The 21,634-nt window shown below is 43.5% G+C and overlaps 2 protein-coding genes and 1 long non-coding RNA gene across 4 annotated transcripts; all 3 read right to left on the bottom strand.

The window, feature by feature from the left end:
- Window positions 1-771: 771 nt before the first annotated feature.
- On the bottom strand, window positions 772-2,454 carry LOC133408845 (uncharacterized). Its single transcript, XR_009769332.1, has 4 exons — window positions 2,395-2,454; window positions 2,268-2,294; window positions 1,840-1,862; window positions 772-1,059 (listed from the first exon to the last, which is right to left on the bottom strand). It is a non-coding gene; the product is annotated as an uncharacterized LOC133408845 (long non-coding RNA).
- A 574-nt stretch (window positions 2,455-3,028) lies between these two features.
- On the bottom strand, window positions 3,029-10,655 carry LOC133408631 (proliferation-associated protein 2G4). The gene is made up of 13 exons (XM_061687723.1): window positions 10,432-10,655; window positions 9,239-9,367; window positions 9,033-9,138; window positions 7,337-7,406; window positions 7,160-7,252; window positions 7,024-7,087; window positions 6,820-6,898; window positions 6,049-6,127; window positions 5,415-5,548; window positions 5,230-5,324; window positions 5,025-5,152; window positions 4,159-4,212; window positions 3,029-4,011 (listed from the first exon to the last, which is right to left on the bottom strand). Exons 1-13 carry the CDS (start codon window positions 10,511-10,513, stop codon window positions 3,949-3,951), a joined length of 1,176 nt encoding a protein of 391 aa, XP_061543707.1. The 5' UTR covers window positions 10,514-10,655; the 3' UTR covers window positions 3,029-3,948.
- A 7,340-nt stretch (window positions 10,656-17,995) lies between these two features.
- apof (apolipoprotein F) lies at window positions 17,996-20,688 on the bottom strand. 2 transcript variants are annotated; one of them, XM_061688238.1, is made up of 2 exons: window positions 20,600-20,688; window positions 17,996-20,404 (listed from the first exon to the last, which is right to left on the bottom strand). In XM_061688238.1, the coding sequence occupies exon 2, from the start codon at window positions 20,395-20,397 to the stop codon at window positions 19,132-19,134; it is 1,266 nt and encodes a 421-aa protein (XP_061544222.1). In that variant the 5' UTR covers window positions 20,398-20,404; window positions 20,600-20,688; the 3' UTR covers window positions 17,996-19,131. The 2 variants fall into 2 exon arrangements, with proteins under 2 accessions (XP_061544222.1, XP_061544221.1); XM_061688237.1 differs by having other exon boundaries at window positions 17,996-20,419; window positions 20,600-20,679.
- Between the last annotated feature and the right edge of the window lie 946 nt (window positions 20,689-21,634).

The raw sequence follows: 21,634 nt of genomic DNA, 5'->3' as shown, positions 1-21,634 counted from the left end.
GAATTCGATGTGCTTTAAGTCAACATATGCTTAATAAGTTAAACATATTTAAAGAAAAAATATAGTCTAAATGCCATTTTGGTGTTATGGATGACAACAAAGTTATTAGTGCGTGATATTTATAAAAAAAAAATTTAAAAAAAGTTGGCAATACGTATAAATCAACATAAAACATTTTTAAACAGTGTGATTTCCTCTAATAAAATTAACAAAAGAAACGTTCGTTGTTTTTTTTTTTTAATTGAAAAACTAGTGCCATCTTCCAACAGTTTCTCATAACCTTCTGATGAAACAGACCTGTTTGAAAACCCCTTATATGCAACACACACATTTAGGTACTCTTTGCAAAACCTGGTCACTTATGCGCTATATATTACGTATGCCAAACATATCCATTTGTATTTCCCAGTATAACAGTTAAGTCAGTTTTCTCTTCAAACTTGTGGCTTTGATAACATTAAGGATGTTAAAATTGACCTTTAAAACATCACCCTAAGAAATTGACTTTCAGCTCAGCACTCTTGTGCATTGCATAAACACAGCTCTAATGGCTTATTTAACAGAGGTAACCAGCAATATGCATCAAGTTTCACACTGCAACTACAGCCACAAGTTCAAGCATGACCTTTTTAGGTTAATATTTTATCGCTTAATATTGGTCACAGCCTGACTTATTTAGACTTCCACATTTGACAAGCCGTGAGTTGATATAGCTGTAACCCATTCAATCGTACTCTTGGGTCACCCAATTAAAAGACTGACACAGTAAAGTTTGGAACAGTGTTCATTTATTGTTCAATACACCATGGCAGTTGCCAGATAAACAAGACGTTTCATGGTCCATGAACCAAAACAGCAGCTCTGATGTCTAGTGCCAGGGTTGGTGCCATCTTGTAGACTTTCACAGGTAGGTGGATGAGGCGTGTGGCTGTCAGAAACCAAGTTGGAGGTGGCCCAGTGCATCCAATTCAGTCATACAAGAAAGTCCAACAGGCTGCAGCTGACACGATGAGGATTTACTTTGACCTCTGCCTCATCTTTCTCCTTTTACGCTTCAGCCTGAAAAAAAAGGGGGGGCACATAATAGTTGGCACTTTGGAAGCATGTGTCATCATACATAAGACTGATGGAAGTTCACACCCGAAGTTGCTCAAATCTTACCAACATTTAAGTCGAAGCTTTAATATAGGAACTCCAACAAATTATTTAGTCAGTCAATTATTTTTACAATAAATCAGATAAAATTTATATTTATATAATATAAAAAAAAATATTTATATAAAAAAACAAAAAAAAAATATTTATATAAATATATTTTTATATAAAAAAAGACCTAACAGGTACTGGTTTGGTCTGTAACATGTCAGAAAATGGGCAACAATGTTGATCATTGTTTTCAAAAGCTAGAGCAGATGTTTGCAAATGTCTTATTTTGATTAAACAAAGACAGTCAAGTTTGCTTTCGAGGACTACAGAAATCCTAGTATATTTACTGTTGAGAGGATGAAATTCTATGGATTTTGACAATTTGATAATTGATTAGTTGTCAATTGTTGCAGCTCGATACAAACGCCTCAGTAATTCTATTATATAAAGACATCACAGTAATCAGTTTACAGGGAGCACCCAAAACAAACGACCAAGATCATCCTGCCACCTTTAAAGAAAGGACGGTGGAACAATCGACTCAAGGAATACATGCAAATCTTAAGAACTTATTCCAATCTTAAGTGAAAATGATCAACCTTTGGACATTGGCCTACAAAGACTTGCCATACAAGTCAAATCCAGGCGCCTTATTGCCACACGAGACTACGAAAAAATACATGTTGTGCTTACCTGCGCATGCGCTTCTTCCTCCACTGCAAGAAAAGAAATGGTTACATGTTAACCAACACGTGCAATACATGCGCTGCATGCCTCGAACTATGAGCGAGCGGTTCAAGTCCCAACCTCAATTTAAATTAAACAATATTCCTACAGTTTCCTAAAACATACGAGACAGAAGCCCACATTGGAAGTCAACCACTCACGGATTGTCCATTACTAGCACACGACCCAGCGGGCCCTGCAAGTAGCATTAGCGTAAACGATACTATACTCAATTGGTTTAGTTACGCTGTTAGTTTACGAGCCGCAGACGACGAGAATAAAATGCGAAACATTTCAGCGATAATTTGCGCCATTTAACAAATACAGAACGAGTATAGCGGCAATCGTTTCTTGTTAGTGGTTCTCAAAGAGGGCGACAAACAAAACGATCTTACCTTAGCTCTCATCGTGCGGAGAAGAGTCTGTTCAAAGGAGAAATAAAACAATGTTAAGTGTCTGTGGATGGTGGATAAATTTTTAGGATTTGATTGGATTGCGATGGGAAGAAACAAATTCCAATACCTCACAGCGAAAAGGGCAACGGAAAGAGGATGTGACGAAATACGAGGGTTGGATTTATAACAACTGTGACGTCACTTTCAAGCGCCATCGACTAGGAAATGCAATTTGACGCTCTCACTGCGCTCAGAGTGCTGTGTTCAACGAGCCAGAGCGCGCTCAATTTTCTATGAATTTATGAGCGAACGAGCGCGTTGGCCATCCGTCAGCGCGTCCACCATATTGAATGTGTCAGTTCTGCCTGTAAACATTTCGTCCTGCCTGACGCTCCGGCCGCTCTGTCTACTCAGTCAGAGCGAGGGAATAAATAACCGGACGGCACAATTCAACAACTCTCTGAGTTGCCGAACGTCCCGGAGAGAGAGCGCACTTGGAGTGAATTTCCGAACGTACCCCTAGGATGGTGTCTTTGTGATGACGGGAGTTGTAGTTTCATAGGTTGACGCCAGTGACGCAATTTGCGCGCTCATTATTTCTTGTGGCACTTGGTGTAAAAGGTTTGAGAATGACTGCATTATAATGGCGAATTAGTTAACATTATACATTTATGCAACCATTCACGACTATTGCACTTGGGTTGGACAGAGACCAGGAGAAATGCACATCACAATAAAACATTTTTTAAATGTTAGGCATAAATGTGCCTTTATTGAAAACAAAGGAATATGAAAACGTTTGTTGTAGTCTGTTGAAAAGTAAGTTGCCCTCTGACTGAGCTACAATGCAGGATTGCACATTTGGACAAATCGGAACCCACAAGGTCTCCACTCAAATCTGAGATGCTCTCTTCAGAAGCAGAAAATCTGCATAGCTTCTCTCGTCAACATTTAAAGGCAGTAAATTTAGCATTTGTTCCGCAACACCTGTTTTCCCTTTTACTTTCACTTCGCAACTTGGAAGTGGGAATTTTCTTTCAAAAATAGGATCTCTGACCAAGATGACGCACGTTGTCTATGACATACAAACCTTGTAAATACTGTCATTTGCACTCTACACTTGTGAAACTATTCTGTCAGTTTTCATGAGTGACAAGCACCAAATACAACCCTTTACTGCATGTCCATCGAAATGGCCGATGAACAACAGGGTAATAGGACTGATATGATTGAACAAGTCATTCAGGAATTTGAGAGAAACATGGTCACAGACACACAGTGTATTTCGATTGGATATGTGCTGAAAGCAACAGCTCCAAAAATTCTTTAATCACATTTGGACATCAAAAACAAATTGTTAGTCCCGTTAATGCCCAATGTAAGCTTTAGATGTTTTAGAGGGTGAATATTTCAGCTGTAACTAGTACAGTAAAGTGGATTATTTTTTAGAAACAAGCACACTCACTTAACCTTTCTTTATGTCCTTTTCTGTAATGCAGTAAAGGGTTTGGCATCCATGAGTTCAAGAAACAGAATGTCGCTTATGAAATATTCACTTCCAGTTCTTGCTTTTATAAATTGGACAAATTGTGAAATCAGCTCTTCAGAGTGACTGGAGGACAGCGGGGTAGTTTTCTTGCTTCTCTTTGGGCTCTTCTTGCATGGGTGTCATCGCAGTTATTTATTCTGCTGCTTCTGTTTCCTCACTTGGCTGTCCTGCTGCGTTTTCTGCTGTCTTTGAGGCCTGAGGGATGTGACAGCAAAGCAGTGGATGAGCAAAGTACAGCTAATTTATTGCGTTTTAACAATAGTTTAACAGTGATCAAATGTGGGTAATAACTTGATGGGACAAAGATGGTCTGTAGAGAATAGAATTCAGTTTAGAGAATACCTTCTTTTTCTTTTTCTTCTGCGTTTTCCGGCTTGCAGAGCTCTGTAACAAAGTCTAGAAAGGAGACGAGTATTAAATTGAAAAATAATTCCTGCACTTGTATAGAGTCTTAAGTGGGTTGTATGCATGCTGACAATTGGGTCAAAGGAGAACATTTGCTTCCAATCAAAGTCACCAAAGGCCTGATTCTTGAATGTCAGGAAAAATTATCCTTTTTTAGTTGTATTCCCCCCCCCCCCCCCCCCTCCTTAATCTGCTCAGAAAATGGTCAGCCACCAATGCTTAAGGCAGAAAATCTGACAAGTAAGCCACCCTCACCAGTTTTTGGCGCTACACTGCGGGACTTTCACAAACGGGCGAATAATCACGTGCATCAGAAAGAAAAAAAAGATCTTTGTTCACAATTATATGTCATTGTGTTAAATAACACAATGACATACTCTGTATCAGACCACTCAAGAGTAAATACTGTTACTGTATCGGTCTGGAAAAAAAAGTGGTATCGAACATCCCTAAATCAAAATGATGCGGTTGTTTTATATACGCAACATGTAATTTTCGTTATTTTTAGTTCGACAGTAAACATGAACTGGGAATGCCAAACAGCTTGAAACTTTTTTTTTTTTTTTTTAATAATATTTCCATTGTGCCAAACTGTTGTAGTTGAGTTTGCCAACACCATCTTCGTGCTCGTATCTCAAATTTCTGCTCGCGAGCAAAAAAATAAATGAATAAAAAAAATTCACATGAGCAATGGCTCATATCTCCAAAAAGTTGGGTGACTCAAAAGTCAAGGTACCACTGCATTTTTATTTCGGTTAACACTACCCAACTACACACTGTTCTGCTCAAGCACTCACTCGTACCCTGAGCTCTGCGTCCTGGACTTCGTGCTCTGACTTGTAGAACTCTGGCTCAAAGGGCCCGCTGGTGATCCTGTGAGGTCCATTGGCCATCAGCAGCACTGTGAACTTAAACTGTGCTACAAGCTCTCCTGAGACAAAGAGGGAGATCAACAAAAAGTTCAATCAAAAGGTGAAGTGTCAAAGCACATCCGAGGTAAATCCTTACCCTCTTTCTCGTGTAGCACACTGAAGGGCTGCAGCAACTCATGCTTAGCACATTCCACTACTCCCAGCCGGGCTTTGGCCTCATCCTCGAATGCTCTGAGTTAAATAGAACAAAGGCACGTGGTATTGATGCCTATTTCTCAATAAATATTTTGAATATTATAGAAGGCAGTAGTCTTTCTTTACCTAAGAGTGAAGGGCATGGCGTCAAAGCGCCGTTCGACCTCACTGAAGAAAGTACGAGAAGTCTTCATCTTCAGGCCGTACTGCTTACTGGGGTCCCGCTTATAAATGGTGGTCCTCAGACCGCCATCTCGGGCCTGACGGTAGACAGGATCAACATTTTTGTGTTCAGCGCACAGCACACGTGCTAATCTGACAGTTTCAGAAATGCCAACCTAACTGAATTAACAGATTACCCGGAAGGCAGAATTCAGTGCATGTTCTCCTGCCAAACAAAGTACTTCCATAAACGATGCATCTCTCCATTACCATGAATTGTGAATGAAGGATGCACTCACACTGGGCTCAACACTGTCTGTGTTGCGCTGTCCTGCATAGGCAAGCATACCATGGGCTTTGACTCTTGTTGTCTTAACTGTATTAAGGAAGCACACTGTGTGGGGTCGTGTGTGTACATTAACTCAACATTTACAGTTAGCGCGGAGATGTTTGCAACCCACGTGGTGGAAGAGCTCACAGACGCACAAATGGCACATTATTTTGCAATCGAAAGGATCTATTTGATATTCACGATGCGCCTCCTGTGCATTCTGGGAAATCTGGAGGCTTGGCTTTTCTGCAATATTGGGTAACTGACCTTCCCTTCTCCTGTGCTGACCAAGACGTCCACAGCGTAAACTTCGTGCACCTCAAACTCTGCCTTCTCATGATCCTTCCTGGCACCAACAAAACAGTCAAAAGGTGAGCGCGTCAAACATTTGACTGGTTCTCAACCCGCGCCCATTAGTCAAATATTAATTAAATCAGGAGTTTTCAAACTTTTTGGATCCAGGGAGTATTTTTTCCAACCAGCGCCTCATGATCATAACGCCAACCAAGCATAATTAGTTACAATGATTACTCCTAAATCCCATAGGAATAATTTATTTATTGAAACCTCAACACCCATATTTTCTCAGTTAAGCCGGTTTGGGTTTAGCAGCACTCGATGAAGTGGACATATTTACATTATCCATCGTCCATACAGAAATGCTGCAAGTCAAGCGATTCATGATTAAAGCGACTGCATGACAGATTTGCATGATACTTCGCAGTCATATCACAGCTTTTAATTGGCCCAATGCTAAGGTAGGAATGTAATTGGTTTAGTCTGTTTGTTTTATTGGTGCACTAAAAACAAATATTTTGTGGACAGCCACCAGAACCATGGCAGTCCCCGGACCCCAGTTTGAGAACCCTTGCTTTAAACTGCCTTCCTAGCTTTTCAAATGCAAGAAGTGGTTGATGTCAAGAACAAGATTCACCTTTGTAAGCATTATATTCCACTGTGGTTCGGGGCAGAACTAGCACAGCTTAAATGAAATTTGCTGGAATACAAAGAGCAATGCAAATAAAAAAGTAAAAGAACCTTTGCTGGTCTGTTGGGTTCTGAATGATGGTCTTCTCTCCATCGATGACATGCTGCTTTAGCTGATGAGACAGCATACCTTCAAAACACAAGATATCTTACACATCAATAGTGAAATACCGAGAAATATAAAGTAGCAAGATTTACAAACATTCTTCAAGCTCAAGATCAACGACGCAAAGCGGTACACATCGAGGTACTCACCCTCGATAGGTGAGCACTTGAATGACTGGGAGATCTTGCCCCACGCCTCTGTCACCTGGGTGTTCTGAATTTAAGCAAAATTAAAGCATATCTCATCGACTTCTTCGGTGGATTGAAAACACTAATGCAAACGTACCTGGTTACCAGGTTTGACGAGGCGAAGCGCGGCTTCGGCGCACAGATGGGCCGCTTTGATAACATCAGCTTTGCGGCCTGTGACAGGGTTCTCCTGCAGAGAAGTCAAGAAGTTCAAGGTGTGTTCTACGGCGATGAGGCCAAATAAAATGATACGCTGTGCTTTTAATGTCCTCACCTTAGAGGCTCCCACCACAAAGCTGTGAGCAACGTTGGTAATGAAGCCATCTACGTGAACGCCGAGGTCACTGGAAAAGCAGAGATAAACAATCCCTTTTAATGAGATGACTTTTATTCTGTTTTGATTGTGGTATCATTCAGACAGCCGTGCGGCCATCAGCATTTGACAGTTTTGGGAAGCATAATATTCCATTGACCACAGTTGTCCAATTCACATTGAAGCAGTGATGCAAAATTATTGCCTCACAAGAAGGTTTTCAATCCCTGAATGCAGTTCAGCACCAGTTTGAGAAGGTTTATGGCCGTCAAACTGCTCCAACGGTTACACTATTGATGGAAAGTTTCTCAAAACAGGATTTCTTTGTTGTCAAACCACGCAACAGATGGTCTGCTACTACCACCACTGATGAAAACACCAAACTCCTAGAGCAGGTGTTCGCACAAAGCCACAGAAAGTGATAAAGCTTTACCCGTACTGACTTTAGCTTGAGCATCATAATCTTGGGCTCGAAGCCTTTGAACAGCCTGAAGTCCTTACAGGTAAAGCTTTATCACTCTACAAAGCATTCTGAATTGACCCTTTGTTGATAGCGTTTCAGCGCAGCCCTCCAGATAGACTTACCCTGGCTTTGCATGAACGCCTGCACTAGAAGTTCAGCTGGATGGCTTTTCAAGACAGATATCCTGCTTCCAGAAGCTTGCCAAAATGCGTTGGAGCAATGTGACAGCCATAAAGCTTCTCAAACTGTAGAAAAACTTCTTGCCAGTCAGCAATTTTGGCATTTTGCGTCATTGTCAATTGGCAGCCAAGGGCAAGGAAATTATATGCATGCAAAGCCTAAGCTGCCAGGTGCTGATGGCCTCACATAGAGTATGTTCAAATGATAACTGCAACAAAATCGAAAAAAGGAACTGTAAAGTTACTTATGGGACACCCTGTATGTGCATTAAATACAAGATTTAACCATCATGGTGAACACTGCATGCATGCAGCCTTTGAAATGTATTCAATCAAGAATACTTCAACTGCCAAAAATAAGCAGAATTAAATAAAATTTACTTAAGACTATGTCGGCGCCAGCTACCGTATTTCCTCATATAGCAGCCAAGGGTGTTAAATTACCTAACTGCAGAGTGTAGCAGCTGTCCATGCCTTATTTGGTGAACTATTAAACTATTAAAGGACGTTGCACCCAGTGACTAATTCATGTCTATTGGAGTGGAGGCCACTATTCGAGTAAATGTGCCATTTTCTTGTAAACTGAGACTTATACATCCCCAAAGTGAAATTCACTCATGTTGCATGTCAGTGAAGGTAAAGCAGGATTAATATCTCTGACAAGCCCGCTGGAGACTCACCTAAAGTGAGTTTACATCTCCCAGAGCCACATTAGCGCTCGAAAAAACACTAAAACATACAAGCACAAAAGACATTACAGAGGGCGAACACAAGTGGCAATACAACAAATAGGATTTATCTTGCACGAAGGACGAGAATTTTGCCAAAGGCGGGCCATCGAGGATAAAATTTATATAAAAGGTCCAACCTTACTTGCCGTTTACCACCAAGCAAGACAGGACGACAAGAAGGAAAAGGCCACAAACCCCAACAAATATGCAGGACACAAAGAGGAAAGGGACAAAAACGCTTAAGATACAGAGAGAGGGGAAGGTGTGAGGGGCACAGTGCCTACATTTTGACCAGATCTCCGTCTTTAAGTGTGTAGTCAGGGTCACTCTTCAGGGGGGAGAAGTGGCAAACACAGTTATTAACCGAGACGCTGGTAGGAAAGGCAATGCCTAGAAAAAGGAAGAAAGAACCGCTACGTTTTCATTTGGAAATCCAGATCATCAAATAACTGAATTTTGAGTTGGAAGTTCATCTTAATGGTATTCTTACCTTTCTTCATATCCTTCTCCTTCTTGAAGACCTTCCCAGTTTCAGCCATTATGTAGGCATCGCCCTTCTCACATAGGCTGAGCACAGACACTCCGGCCATGGCCGCTTCCACAACCAGACGCAAAGCCTCTGAATGGGGAAACACGTAAAATAGGCAGGCATTAAAAGCAGAATGATAAGGAATATAACTGTGAATCAAGATCTGCAGTGTCTGTAGAAGACAAGGAATCTCCCAAATGCACTTGAACGATGATGTCAACCACCTCTGACTTAGTTCAAGTGGCTTGTTTGTATAGTTTCTATACTTAATACCTATACTGAGCGCTTGCACCAAGTTAAAAGGAGCGTTTAGATTAAAAAAAAAAAAAAAAAAACTAATTTCTGCTCTCATGGGATCTCATTAGAATATGCAGGTCTACCGATTGCAGTATCAGATGACTGGATACTCAAGACTACTGCAGGACTTGACTCATATCTTCAAGTAGTCGCTAAATGTCAACAACTTATGTTTATCGAGTCACGTTTAGGCATCTAAAGTTTTTAATTCTGTTATTCCCAACCATTGCGCCGCTGCCCATTAATGAGCCGTGAGAGATAAGCAGATGTGCTATGGAAAATTATCTCGTTTCACTGACTTGGTCTGAAAATTATTTAAAACAAACAATGTATTTTTATTCATCTGTCTATGCCAGTGACATATAATGACAGAAACATTGAATGTTCTACCACCAGACACCAAATCTACAGTTCACCTACGTATCCATCATTATCCAATGATACAGTAGATATAGCTATCATAATCCTAATTTGAGCGACTGTGACACACTTTAACCACTGAATTTCCATTTCCTTATATTAAAACATCCTTATCCGGGTAAAGTTGTGAAGAATCAGAGTTCATGGTATAGTACAAGAGCATTTTTTAGCTGTACATTTGTCAAATTAGTTGAATGCAGAAGCTAACTTCCCTTTAGCAACTAAATCCAGCAATGTTATTTACTCCACCAACAGGCGTCAATATCAACAAAAGCGCCCACATTACATGAGGCGAGGCTGGAAGAGCCTTGCCTGCACCTGCTAGCCAGTTAGCATGCTAGCAGCTATCTCGAGTAGCATACGTGTGTCTCGCATGTCAACCACATGGCTGCACTTGCACAGGCCAGCACGAGCAGCTTGCACGGAAGACCACTCACGGTTGGCTATGTCGCCGCCCATCTTGTACTTGGTAACCACTAGGTCCTCGGCAATGGTCTGCTCCTGCTCGTCGTCGGACATCTCGACAGAGTAGGAGTTGCGAATCGAGCGTAAAAGTGACACAAATCCCTGCGGCTCCTCTCTGGATGGTGTCGACTGGCCTCCTCCTCACTCAGCCCGGTCGCTTGCCGCCACACCGGAGCGCGTCACCCCCCGAAAGCCCCTCCCACTTGAAACCTACGTTCTTACGTCACGTCTACTACGCCAAACACCCGCCAAAATGTGGGTGACCTTCTCTACCATAGACATAAATATTGTATATGCACGCCTCTTAATAAGATGCGTCACTTTGTCTGCCATACTGGATGTGGCATTAGCTTGATGAGCCATCAGGGTGGGATAACACAGGCAAGACCTTCTCTGCTGGGCTGGGCTAACCATAGCTCAATATACCTCTATGGGGCTAACCATCCATCCACCATCCATCTATCTATCCATCCATCCATGCATTTTCTTTCGCTTATCTGAGGTCGGGTCACGGGGGATGTAGCTTTAGCAGGGAAGCCCAGACTTCCCGCTCCCCAGCCACTTCCTCCAGCTCTTCCGAGGGGATCCCGAGGCGTTCCCAGGCCAGCTGAGAGACGTCTCTCCAGCGTGTCCTGGTTCCTGGCCGGAACACCTCACCAGGGAGGCATCCAGGAGGCATCCTAAACAGATGCCCAAGCCACCTCATCTGGCTCCTCTCAATGCGGAGGAGCAGTGGCTCTTCTCTGAGCACCTCCTGGATGACCGAGCTTCTCACCCTACCTCCAAGACCGGACACCCTGCGGTGGAAACTGGTCGCTTGTATCCAGGATCTTGTTCTTTCGGTCACGACCCACAGCTCGTGACCATAGGTGAGGGTAGGAACGTAGATCGACTGGTAAACAGAGAGCTCATAAAAGTTATGAACAGAATCGGTGACAAAGGGCAGCCTTGGCAGAGTCCAACCCTCACCGGAAACGAGTCCAATTTACTGCCGGCAATGTGGACCAAACTCTGACACTGGTTGTACAGGGACTGAACAGCCCGTAATCAGGGGGTTCGGCGCCCCATAATCCCGAAGCACCTCCACAGGACACACCGAGGGACACGGTCGAACGCCTTCTCCAAGTCCACAAAACGCATGGAGACTGGTTGGGTGAACTTCCATGCACCCTCGAGGACCCTGCCGATGGTGTAGAGCCGGTCCACTGTTCCACGGCCAGGACGAAAACCACACTGCTTCTCCTGAATCTGTGATTAGACTTCCCGACGGACCCTCCTCTCCAGCACCCCTGTATAGACCTTACCAGGGAGGCCGAGGAGTGTGATCCCCCTGTAGTTGGAACACACCCTCCGGTCCCCCTTTTTAAAAAGGGGTACCACCACCCCAGTCTGACAATCCCGAGGCACTGTCCCCAATATCCACGCTATGTTGCAATGGCGTGTCAACCAGGACATACCCACAACATCCAGAGCCTTTAGGAATTCCGGGAGAATTCATCTACCCGTGGGTCCTTGCCACCAAGGAGCTTTTTAACCACCTTGTAGACCTCAACCCCAGAGATAGGCGAGCCCGCCTCAGAGATCCCAGACCACAAAGTCGATCACCGAACTGCGACCTAGGGTGTCCTGGTGCCAAGTGCACGTGTGCACATCCTTATGCTTGAACATGGTGTTCGTTATGGACAATCCGTGGTGAGCACAGAACTCCAATCACAGAACACCGCTCGAGTTCTGATCGGGGGGGCCGTTCCTTCTAATCATGCCCTTCCAGGTCTCACTGTCATTGCCCACGTGAGCATTGAAGTCCCCCAGCAGAACGATGGAGTCCCCAGCGGGAGCACTCTCCAGCACCTCCTCCAAGGACTCCAAAAAGGGTGGGTACTCTGAACTGCTGTTTGGTGCATAGGCACAAACAACAAGTTTGTACCTATGTCCATTTATTTTGTTTGTCTTCGAGGTTTTTGGAGCTGTGCTTCGTCTGGTCCCTCACCTAGGACCTGTTCGCCATGGGTGACCCTACCAGGGGGTTGAAGCCCCAGACAACTTAGCTCCTAGGATCACTGGGACACACAAACCCCTCCACCACGATAAGGTGATGGCCCAGGGAGGGAGGCGGCTAACCGTTGGGATAAACAAAGGGTCGGTACTCTAAACTGCTGTTTGGTGCATAGGCACAAACAACAGTCAGGACCATAGAGACTAACCATAGAGATAAACAACCACTTGAGAAGCTAACCACTGGCAGTCCATGAATGTGCGGTCAGGGGAGGCAAAGCCTCACCTGCATGTGCAGAGTTAAAAAAAAAAAAAATAATAATAATAATAATAATAGTTGCATTAAATTTATTTCTCTCTCTTTCATTAAATTGCTGAATTTGCCTATTTGTATTTTCAGAACCCTTGAACCCACAGTGCTACCTAGTGACTGGAGGGTGTAATTGCGCTGCAAGGTTTATAGGTAATTCCACCCAAATACTACCAAACATTTCATCTAAATATTACTTTCCCCACAGCTAAACCAATTTCATTATATCCATGCAATTTATGTCATTTGCAAAATCTGCAATTTTCCCCTTTGTGGGACTATTGAAGGTTATTTTATGGATGAAAGTATACTCTAGATTTGCTCTATATGAAAAGTACCCTGAGAGACTAATAGCTTCTTATGTTATGATTTGGCGTACTAAAAAATAAAAAACATGCATGGTAGGTTAATTGACGACTCTAAATTGCCCGTAGGTGTGAATGTGAGTGCGACTAGTTGTTTGTTTGTATGTGCCCTGCGATTGGCTGGCAACCAGTTCAGGGAGTACCCCGCCTCCTGCTCGATGATAGCTGGGATAGGCTCCAGCACGCCCGCGACCCTAGTGAGGAGAAGCGACTCAGAAAATGGATGGATGGATGGACGTTTAAGCTCCCGCCTTCCCGTCCTCTCCCAAAAGACATTTTGACATCTAAATTGCAGAATTGAATTGAGCAAGACTATCCTTCTAAATGCTGTTATCTCAACAGCCAGACAGGCAGGATCCTTGTACAGGATCTCAATAGGCAGACTCAATCTATTTAATGTATACATAATACTCAAATAGAATTGTATATATTTTTTTCTTTAGCTATGCCATTTTAGCCGTTGTCTTGATTGGGGGGCGATTTTAACCACTAGATGTCATACGACGTTGTTGTTGTTTTTTCTCTGTACAGGACATTCAAACACCAGCGCGTTATTAAGATTCCCACGCATTTGTAGGCAGGACACGCCCTGCTCAAATAGTACTGGCTTCAGGACAGACAAATAGATTGATTTTCAAGCAACTGCTTCCAGACAGGTAGACACGTATGTGAGTTAAGTGTGGTGGCGTTAATAGTTTCCTACTAACCCTAAATCTCCAACCCTAGCCCGAAACCTAACAATAACAAACTTCTTATTTCGTACAAATGTGATAGATGTTTGGGACGGTCATCTCGTTACATCGACGGAGCCAGCCCTTCCTGCGGCGTCGGAGCCAATCATGTTGCAGTGGGGCGTGTCCTTGCCTGGAAACTGTGTGGGAATCCTAATAACGTCCTGCAAACCCCCCGCCCATTTGCATGATCGCCTTGTAATATTAATTTAGTCGGCGGGCTTTGGTTTTTTGATTAAAAAAATGGTGAATTGAAATGTGTTTCTTGATTTTGATTTATATGGATGGATTTTTCTAATGAAATAGATTGATTTTGTTGTAACAAAAAAAAAAAGCTAAAATTTTGAAGTACATTTAATGAATTGCTTAATTAATAATACTGTAAAAATCAAAGATAAATCTTCTTTTCCTTTCGGCTTGTCCCTTTAGGGGTCGCCACAGCGCGTCATCCTTTTCCATGTAAGCCTATCTCCTGCATCCTCCTCTCAAACACCAACTGCCCTCATGTCTTTCCTCACGACATCCATCAACCTTCTCTTTGGTCTTCCTCTAGCTCTCTTGCCTGGCAGCTCCATCCTCATCATCCTTCTACCAATATACTCACTATTCCTCCTCTGGACGTGTCCAAACCATCGAAGTCTGCTCTCTCTAACTTTGTCTCCAAAAACTTGGGTGTCCCCCTGATGAGCTCATTTCTAATTGTATCCAACCTGGTCACTCCGAGAGCGAACCTCAACATCTTCATTTCCGCCCCCTCCAGCTCTGCTTCCTGTTGTCTCTTCAGTGCCACTGTCTCTAATCCCTACATCATGGCCGGCCTAACCACTGGTTTATAAACTTTGCCCTCCATCCTAGCGGAGATTCTTCTGTCACATAACACAACTGACACCTTCCTCCACCCGTTCCAACCTGCTTGGACCCGTTTCTTCACTTCCTGACCACACTCACCATTGCTCTGGACGGTTGACCCCAAGTATTGAAAGTCCTCCACCCTTGCTATCTCTTCTCCCTGTAGCCTCACTCTTCCCCCACCTCCCCTCTCATTCATGCAGATATATTCTGTTTTACTTCGGCTAATCTTCATTCCTCTGCTTTCCAGTGCATTCCTCCATCTTTTTAACTGTTCCTCCACCTGCTCCCTGCTTTCACTGCAGATCACAATGTCATCTGCAAACATCATGGTTCACGGGGATTCCAGTCTAACCTCATCTGTCAGCCTATCCATCACCACTGCAAACAGGACGGGGCTCAGGGCTGATCCCTGATGCAGTCCCACCTCCACCTTAAATTCGTCTGTCACACCCACAGCACACCTCACCGCTGTTCTGCTGCCCTCGTACATGTCCTGTATTATTCTAACATACTTCTCTGCCACTCCAGACTTCCGCATGCAGTACCACAGTTCCTCTCTGGGTATTCTGTCATAGGCTTTCTCTAGATCTACAAAGGCACAATGTAGCTCCTTCTGACCTTCTCTGTACTTTTCCATCAACATCCTCAAGGCAAATAATGCATCTATGGTACTCTTTCTAGGCATGAAACCATACTGTTGCTCGCAAATACTCACTTCTGTCCTGAGTCTAACCTCCACTACTCTTTTCCCATAACTTCATTATGTGGCTCATCAACTTTATTCCTCTATAGTTCCCACAGCTCTGCACATAGCCCTTGTTCTTAAAAATGGGCACCAGCACACTTTTCCTCCAATCCTCAGGCATCTTCTCACGTGCTAGAATTCTATTGAACAAGCTGGTCAAAAACTCCACAGCCACTTCTCCTAGATGCTTCCATACCTCCACAGGAATGTCATCAGGACCAACTGCCTTTCCATTTTTCATCCTCTTTAATGCCTTTCTAACTTCCCCCTTACTAATCATTGCCACTTCCTGGTCCAGCACACTTGCCTCTTCTACTCTCCCTTCTCTCTCTTATTTTCCTCATTCATCAACTCCTCGAAGAAGTCTTTCCATCTATCTAGCACACTACTGGGACCACTCAACATATTTCCATCTCTATCCTTAATCACCCTAACCTGGTGCACATCTTTCCCCTCTCTATCCCTCTGTCTGGCCAACCTGTATAGATCCCTTTCTCCTTCTTTAGTGTCAAACCTGGCATACATGTCATCATATGCATCTTGTTTGGCCTTTGTCACCTCTACCTTTGCCCTGTGTCGCATCTCAATGTATTCTTTTCGCCACTCCTCGGTCCTCTCAGTGTCTCACTTCTTCTTAGCTAACCTTTTCCCTTGTATGATTTCCTGTACTGTGAGGTTCCACCACCAAGTCTCCTTCTCTCCTTTCCTGCCAGAAGATACATCAAGTACTCTCCTGCCTGCCTCTCTGATCACCTTGGCTGCAGTGGTCCAGTCTTCTGGAAGCTCCTCCTGTCCGCCGAGAGCCTGTCTCACCTCTTCCCGAAAAACTGCACAACACTCGTCCTGTCTCAGCTTCCACCACATGGTTCTCTGCTCTGCCTTTGTCTTCCTAGTCTTCCTCCCCGCCACCAGAGTCATCTTACACACCACCATCCTATGCTGTCTAGCCAAACTCTCCCCTTCCACTACCTTACAGTCGGTAACCTCCTTCAGATTACATCGTCTGCACAAGATGTAATCCATCTGCGTGCTTCTGTAGGTCCTCCTATGATCCTGCCTCTTCTGGAAAAAAGTGTTCACTACAGCCATTTGCATCCTTTTTGCAGTCTACCACCATCTGTCCCTCCAAGTTCCTTTCCTGGATGCCGTACTTACCCATCACTTGTTCATCACCCCTATTACCTTCACCAACATGTCCATTACAATCTGCACCAATCAGGACTCTCTCTCTGTCTGGGATGCTCAGAACTACTTCGTCTAGCTCCTTCCAGAATTTCTCTTTCACCTCTAGGTCACATCCTACCTGTGGGGCATAGCCACTAATCACATGATACATAACACCCTCAATTTCAAGTTTCAGCCTCATCACTCGATCTGATACTCTTTTCACCTCCAAGACATTCTTAGCCAACGACTCCATTTCTCTTCCCATCTACACCATGGTAAAATAATTTAAACCCTGCCCCTAAACTTCTAGCCTCACTGCCTTTCCACCTGGTCTCCTGGACACACAATATATCAACCTTTCTCCAAATCATCAGGTCAACCAACTCCCGAGATCTTCCTGTCATAGTCCCAACATTCAAAGTCCCCATATTCAGTTCTAGGCTCTGTGCTTTTCTCTTCTCTTTCTGTCAAAGAACTCACTTTCCACCTCTTCTTCTTCAATCTCGACCCACAGTACCTGAATCTCCACCGGCGCCCCGCAGGTTGACGGCGCCGGTGGCGGACGTTGTTAACCCGGGCCACGACCGATCCGGTATGGAATTCTTTGGATGAACACTCATATTTGTTTGGCAAAGTTTTAAGCCGGATGCCCTTCCTGACGCATCCCCCTGCATTTATCCGGGCTTGGGACCGGCGTACAGTTTGCACTGGCTTGTGTCCCCCATAGGGCGTCATTAAAAATCAAAGATAAATAATACATAAAATTTGAATGAATTATTTTATTAATAAAATAGCAATAGACTGACATTTTTAAAAACATTTTACCTCATTGACCAATGACATCGCCCATCTGTGTGATTTAAAAATCAAATGTGACCCTTAAGCTCAATGGCCACATCATTAGGGGACCCTATACAGTAATCTACTATGAGCCAATCCTCCAACCCCATGGTAAAATTCTGCATTTCGAACATAATATTCACCATCATTGGGTATCCATTTCACAGTGTTTATTGTTGTAGTATTTGCTCTATTAAAGTTTATTTAGTTTTATTGAAAAAAAAGTAGGATAACTGAAATGAAGTCCTTCCATTTGTCAGAAAAGTAACCTAATAGGCACAATACGTTCCGGTTTGATGTAGACTTTATTACGCGAAGAAAAACATTTAACGCAAAATTGCTTACTGTCGGTCGAGTGTTGGAATTTGCTCGTGACCGTAAGTTGTGATGGGGAAAAAAAGGAAAAAACATCATCACTGGATAAAAGCTTCTTTTTTTTTTTTTTTTTTAAATCAAGGATATGATTTTTTTTTATTTCAAAGGAGAAAGACATTAAAACTTATATCAGTTAATGAATAACATTTGCCCCTAACATTTATAAATAAATGAATGTTGAATATTTAAAAAAAAAATGCTGATCTAAATAAGTCACATTTTAACAGTGCAGCATCTCGAGTTTGGGGGGGAAACTAGGGCGTCTAGTTTTGCACTAGGCTCTCCCAAAAGTAGTCACAATTGAAGACTAGCATTTCCCCAAATGAGCTACTATGCATGAGCAACTATCTTGCAAAATTTGTGCAGAAGGAACTTCAATTAGCAAAGGTTTTTCTTTTAAATGTCGAACATGAAGATAGCTGGGATAGGCTCCAGGATGCCCGGGACCCGAGTGAGGATAAGCGGTACAGAAAATGGATGGATGGATTCTGTTGATTGACCAATAATGCATCACATACACCATTTCACAATAGGCACTAGTCATCAACTACTGCTGACCTGAACTGAAACGATGACAAAAACTTAGTGCTCGGCGTTTGCGGCGCCAGATGTACCACACCCAAAAAGTTAGTTTTTTTTTTCTATTAAAAAAAAAAAAGAAACAGCAGAACCTATGGGTGAGGAGGATAAATCGAATGGATGTCGTAGGTAGTTGTACAGAGACAATTGCAAGAAGTAGTAGCCACGGCTGGCGACCAGTTTTGCGTGAAAAGGTACCCCGCTCCTAGCCCAAAGTCCGCTGAGATAGGCTCCAGCTCACCTGTGACCTATAGTGAGGTTAAGGTGTACAGAAAATAGTTGGATGAAAGAATAGACAGACCCTCAATGATCATGTTAACTATGTCTTGATTTCCACCACGTCTATTTTTGAATTAACTCACCTGTTGAAATTTAAATTCCGCTGTCGTTCCAAGCAATTTACCTGGAATTTATTTCCCCCGACAATGTCACACATTGAAACTACGGTGGTAGAGAAGGCTAAAATCACCATTTACCCAGTTTTCTCAATCCCTCTGCATTGGTCAAATGAAATGGAAGGGCTTGTTTACTATAGTGCTGCCATCGGAGAAGGGTTAGCTAGTCTTTGTCATCCGGAAGTACATGCAAGATCATAGTGCAATGTCCTCTAAGAGTACTAAAACATTGTAGAGGTAGGAAGCAGGTTAAGACTATATGAAAAGAGAATGTAATAATGAAGACAGAGTGAAGATGGTTGTCCTGGCTTGTTTTGTTCACTGTACAGTGAAGACACCCTCTTCCCAACTGGACTGGTTGACCAACACATCTTCATGCTTCAAGGAGCCAAGTAGGTACTTGACCCCAGCCTTGACGCCTGTTTTGAGACCGGCCCCGATAGCATAACCGGCCACGCCAGCGGCGCCACCTGTGGCGGCCATGAGGGCATCTGTGCCGAGGTCCACAGCAGTGAGTACGGCTCTTTCTTTTGCTGTTTCGGAGCAGTTGACCGATGCGTAATACACCGCTGTGCCCAAGTTATAGAGGGTGCTGACTGCGGGGATCCACTCCACCACTCTGTATACACGCTCCTCCTTTTGGTTAATGCATCTCCTCTGGAGATCGCGTCGCAGCCGTCGAGCGGAGAAGTCGGTGCCTGAGAGCTCTGCACTACACTGATAGATCCAACAGTCAGTAGCTTGAGAGGGTAGGATGTGACTGCCTTTCTTGAACACCACCTGATAGCGTCCAGGAAGTCCACCGGTTGTGACCCCAGCACACGTGACCCCCATCCTCTCACAGGTGTCCATAGCCTCCTCCAGCCCACTGTTGGCATCCTGGACAACTACTCCAAGCAGCGTGGTTCCATTAACCCGGGTCCAACCGTCGCAGTTTTGCCTCTTCTTAGCTCGTCCCAAACTCTTTCCCTCCGTGGCCAGCTGCTGAATGTTGAAAATGACAGCTTCTAGGTGGCGCCCTGCTTCATCGCTCTCCCAAGTGAGTTTTGTAGGTTCAGATGGCAACTTCGTCCTCCTCTGGATCAGGCCTTCCACTTCCAGAAGGAGTTCGTTGGTATCAGCCATCCCCAGGAGACCATACAGCTTGACCACCAGGGTGTGCGCCTCCCGTGGGCAGCTTGCCACCACCAGCACTGGCACCAAAGCCAGACCTAGAAGTTCCTGAGGGAACCTGGAGGATAAAGGGTCATCCAGACCACTGGCTGAAAGTAGTTCCCCACAGCTAATATTCCTCTCATTATGGACATCTGGAATCTTCCCTTGTAGCTTTGCCTTGAGGACGGATACTATGCGTTTGGCTGAATTTAGGCTCTTCTCTGTACGTGTAAGCGTTGATTCGGGATCAGGCTTTTCTGCAATTGGGAGACCAAACTGTGGCTGCGTTTGAGGATATGGTTTGTCTGTCTCTCCTGCTCCAAGGATTCCATTCGCTGGTGAACAACTAGAAGGGTGCACCGTGCACAGAGATTGTTCATTTAGCAGGAGCTGTACCACCATCAGCCACTTCAACTTGGAGGACATCATTTCGCTCCTATTAAAGAAGACACTAAAGTAAAGAAACAAACACATACGATCAACTTCCTCTGAAATACTGCTTGGCAGATATGGGACTTATGGGAGTTATTGGGACTATCCTAGTGCAAAATAGTCACATGAAAATAATGCAATTCACAGTATTAACACTAAGTATAAACATTTTCTGTTACCATTGCAAGAGTTTCCCTACCTCAGTTAATAGATGCAGAGTCCACACGATAGATAAAAGTGGGAAGACTGCTGCTTGTAGGATTCTTCTTCTTGTCCTCTCCACGGGTGTGCCTCAAATTCCAAGCAATCTTTTCCCGAGCCGCCAATGAGAATCCCTTTCTTTACAGGACATCCCATAGCCCTCCTCCTTCGGCCTAATCTGTTTTTTCAGCTCACTCTTCTCTTTGGCTCCATGGCTCACAAGGGAGATGAGGTCTGGAATATTGATTTATGGGGGAAAGTCCATGAATTGTGTACAGTTTTGTTTGTCTGCCCTGCTCACGTCTCCTCCCCTCACCATGTTTTGTTTCTGACCCAAATAATTGAAGAAGCACTCTCCCCTCGTGCCGCCAGCTATAACAGCGGCCAAAATAAGTATTGAACACGTCACCATTTTTCTCACTAAATATACCTCCAAAGATGTTATTGACCTGAACATTTCCCCAGATGTTGGGAACAATCCAAGTAATTCATACATACAAAGAAAGTAGAACAAATAAGCACATAAATTAATTTGTGTGTAATAATGTGAAATGACACAGAAAAAGTATTAAACACGCCAACTGGTATTCATCTAATACTTTGTACAAAAGCCTTTGTTTGCAATGACAGCTTCAAGAGGCCTCCTGTATGGAGAAACTAGTCGCATGCATTGGTCTGGTGTGATTTTGGCCCATTCCTCCACACAAGCAGTCTTCAAATCTTGAAGGTTACAATGACTTGTGCTTTTGAGTCAATGACACAATATAGTGATTTTAGAAAGACATATCTCTCTCTCTTCCAATAACAGAGAAAAATAATTCACACAATGCCAAATACTCTCATTTTAATGAAATTGACGGATAATGTTGCAAATATTTTTAGAAAGTAAAAGAAAAAAACATTTTACATACTGCAATAAATATCTGCGTTAAAAGGTGCCATGTGAAGGGTTAAATGTGTAATAAAGCAAATAATGAGCAAAAATAGTCAAGGATTGTAATGACTTGAGTAATAAGTCCGGGGTTGAAATTTT

The sequence above is a fragment of the Phycodurus eques genome, chromosome 10 (genome assembly GCF_024500275.1).
Source record: "Phycodurus eques isolate BA_2022a chromosome 10, UOR_Pequ_1.1, whole genome shotgun sequence".
NCBI classification, from domain to species: domain Eukaryota; kingdom Metazoa; phylum Chordata; class Actinopteri; order Syngnathiformes; family Syngnathidae; genus Phycodurus; species Phycodurus eques.
The sequence above is the reverse complement of the archived record's forward strand: the minus strand, read 5'-3'. Positions and strand labels throughout refer to the sequence as shown.

Coding starts and splice junctions, on each gene's coding strand:
- LOC133408631 (XM_061687723.1), bottom strand. CDS start 10,513: ATGTCCGACGACGAGCAGGAGCAGACCATTGCCGAGGACCTAGTGGTT. Junction 7,253..7,336: donor TTGTGGTGGGAGCCTCTAAG/GTGAGGACATTA, acceptor ACTTCTCTGCAG/GAGAACCCTGTCACAGGCCG. Junction 6,899..7,023: donor CAAGTGCTCACCTATCGAGG/GTGAGTACCTCG, acceptor TGTGTTTTGAAG/GTATGCTGTCTCATCAGCTA.
- apof (XM_061688238.1), bottom strand. CDS start 20,397: ATGATGTCCTCCAAGTTGAAGTGGCTGATGGTGGTACAGCTCCTGCTA.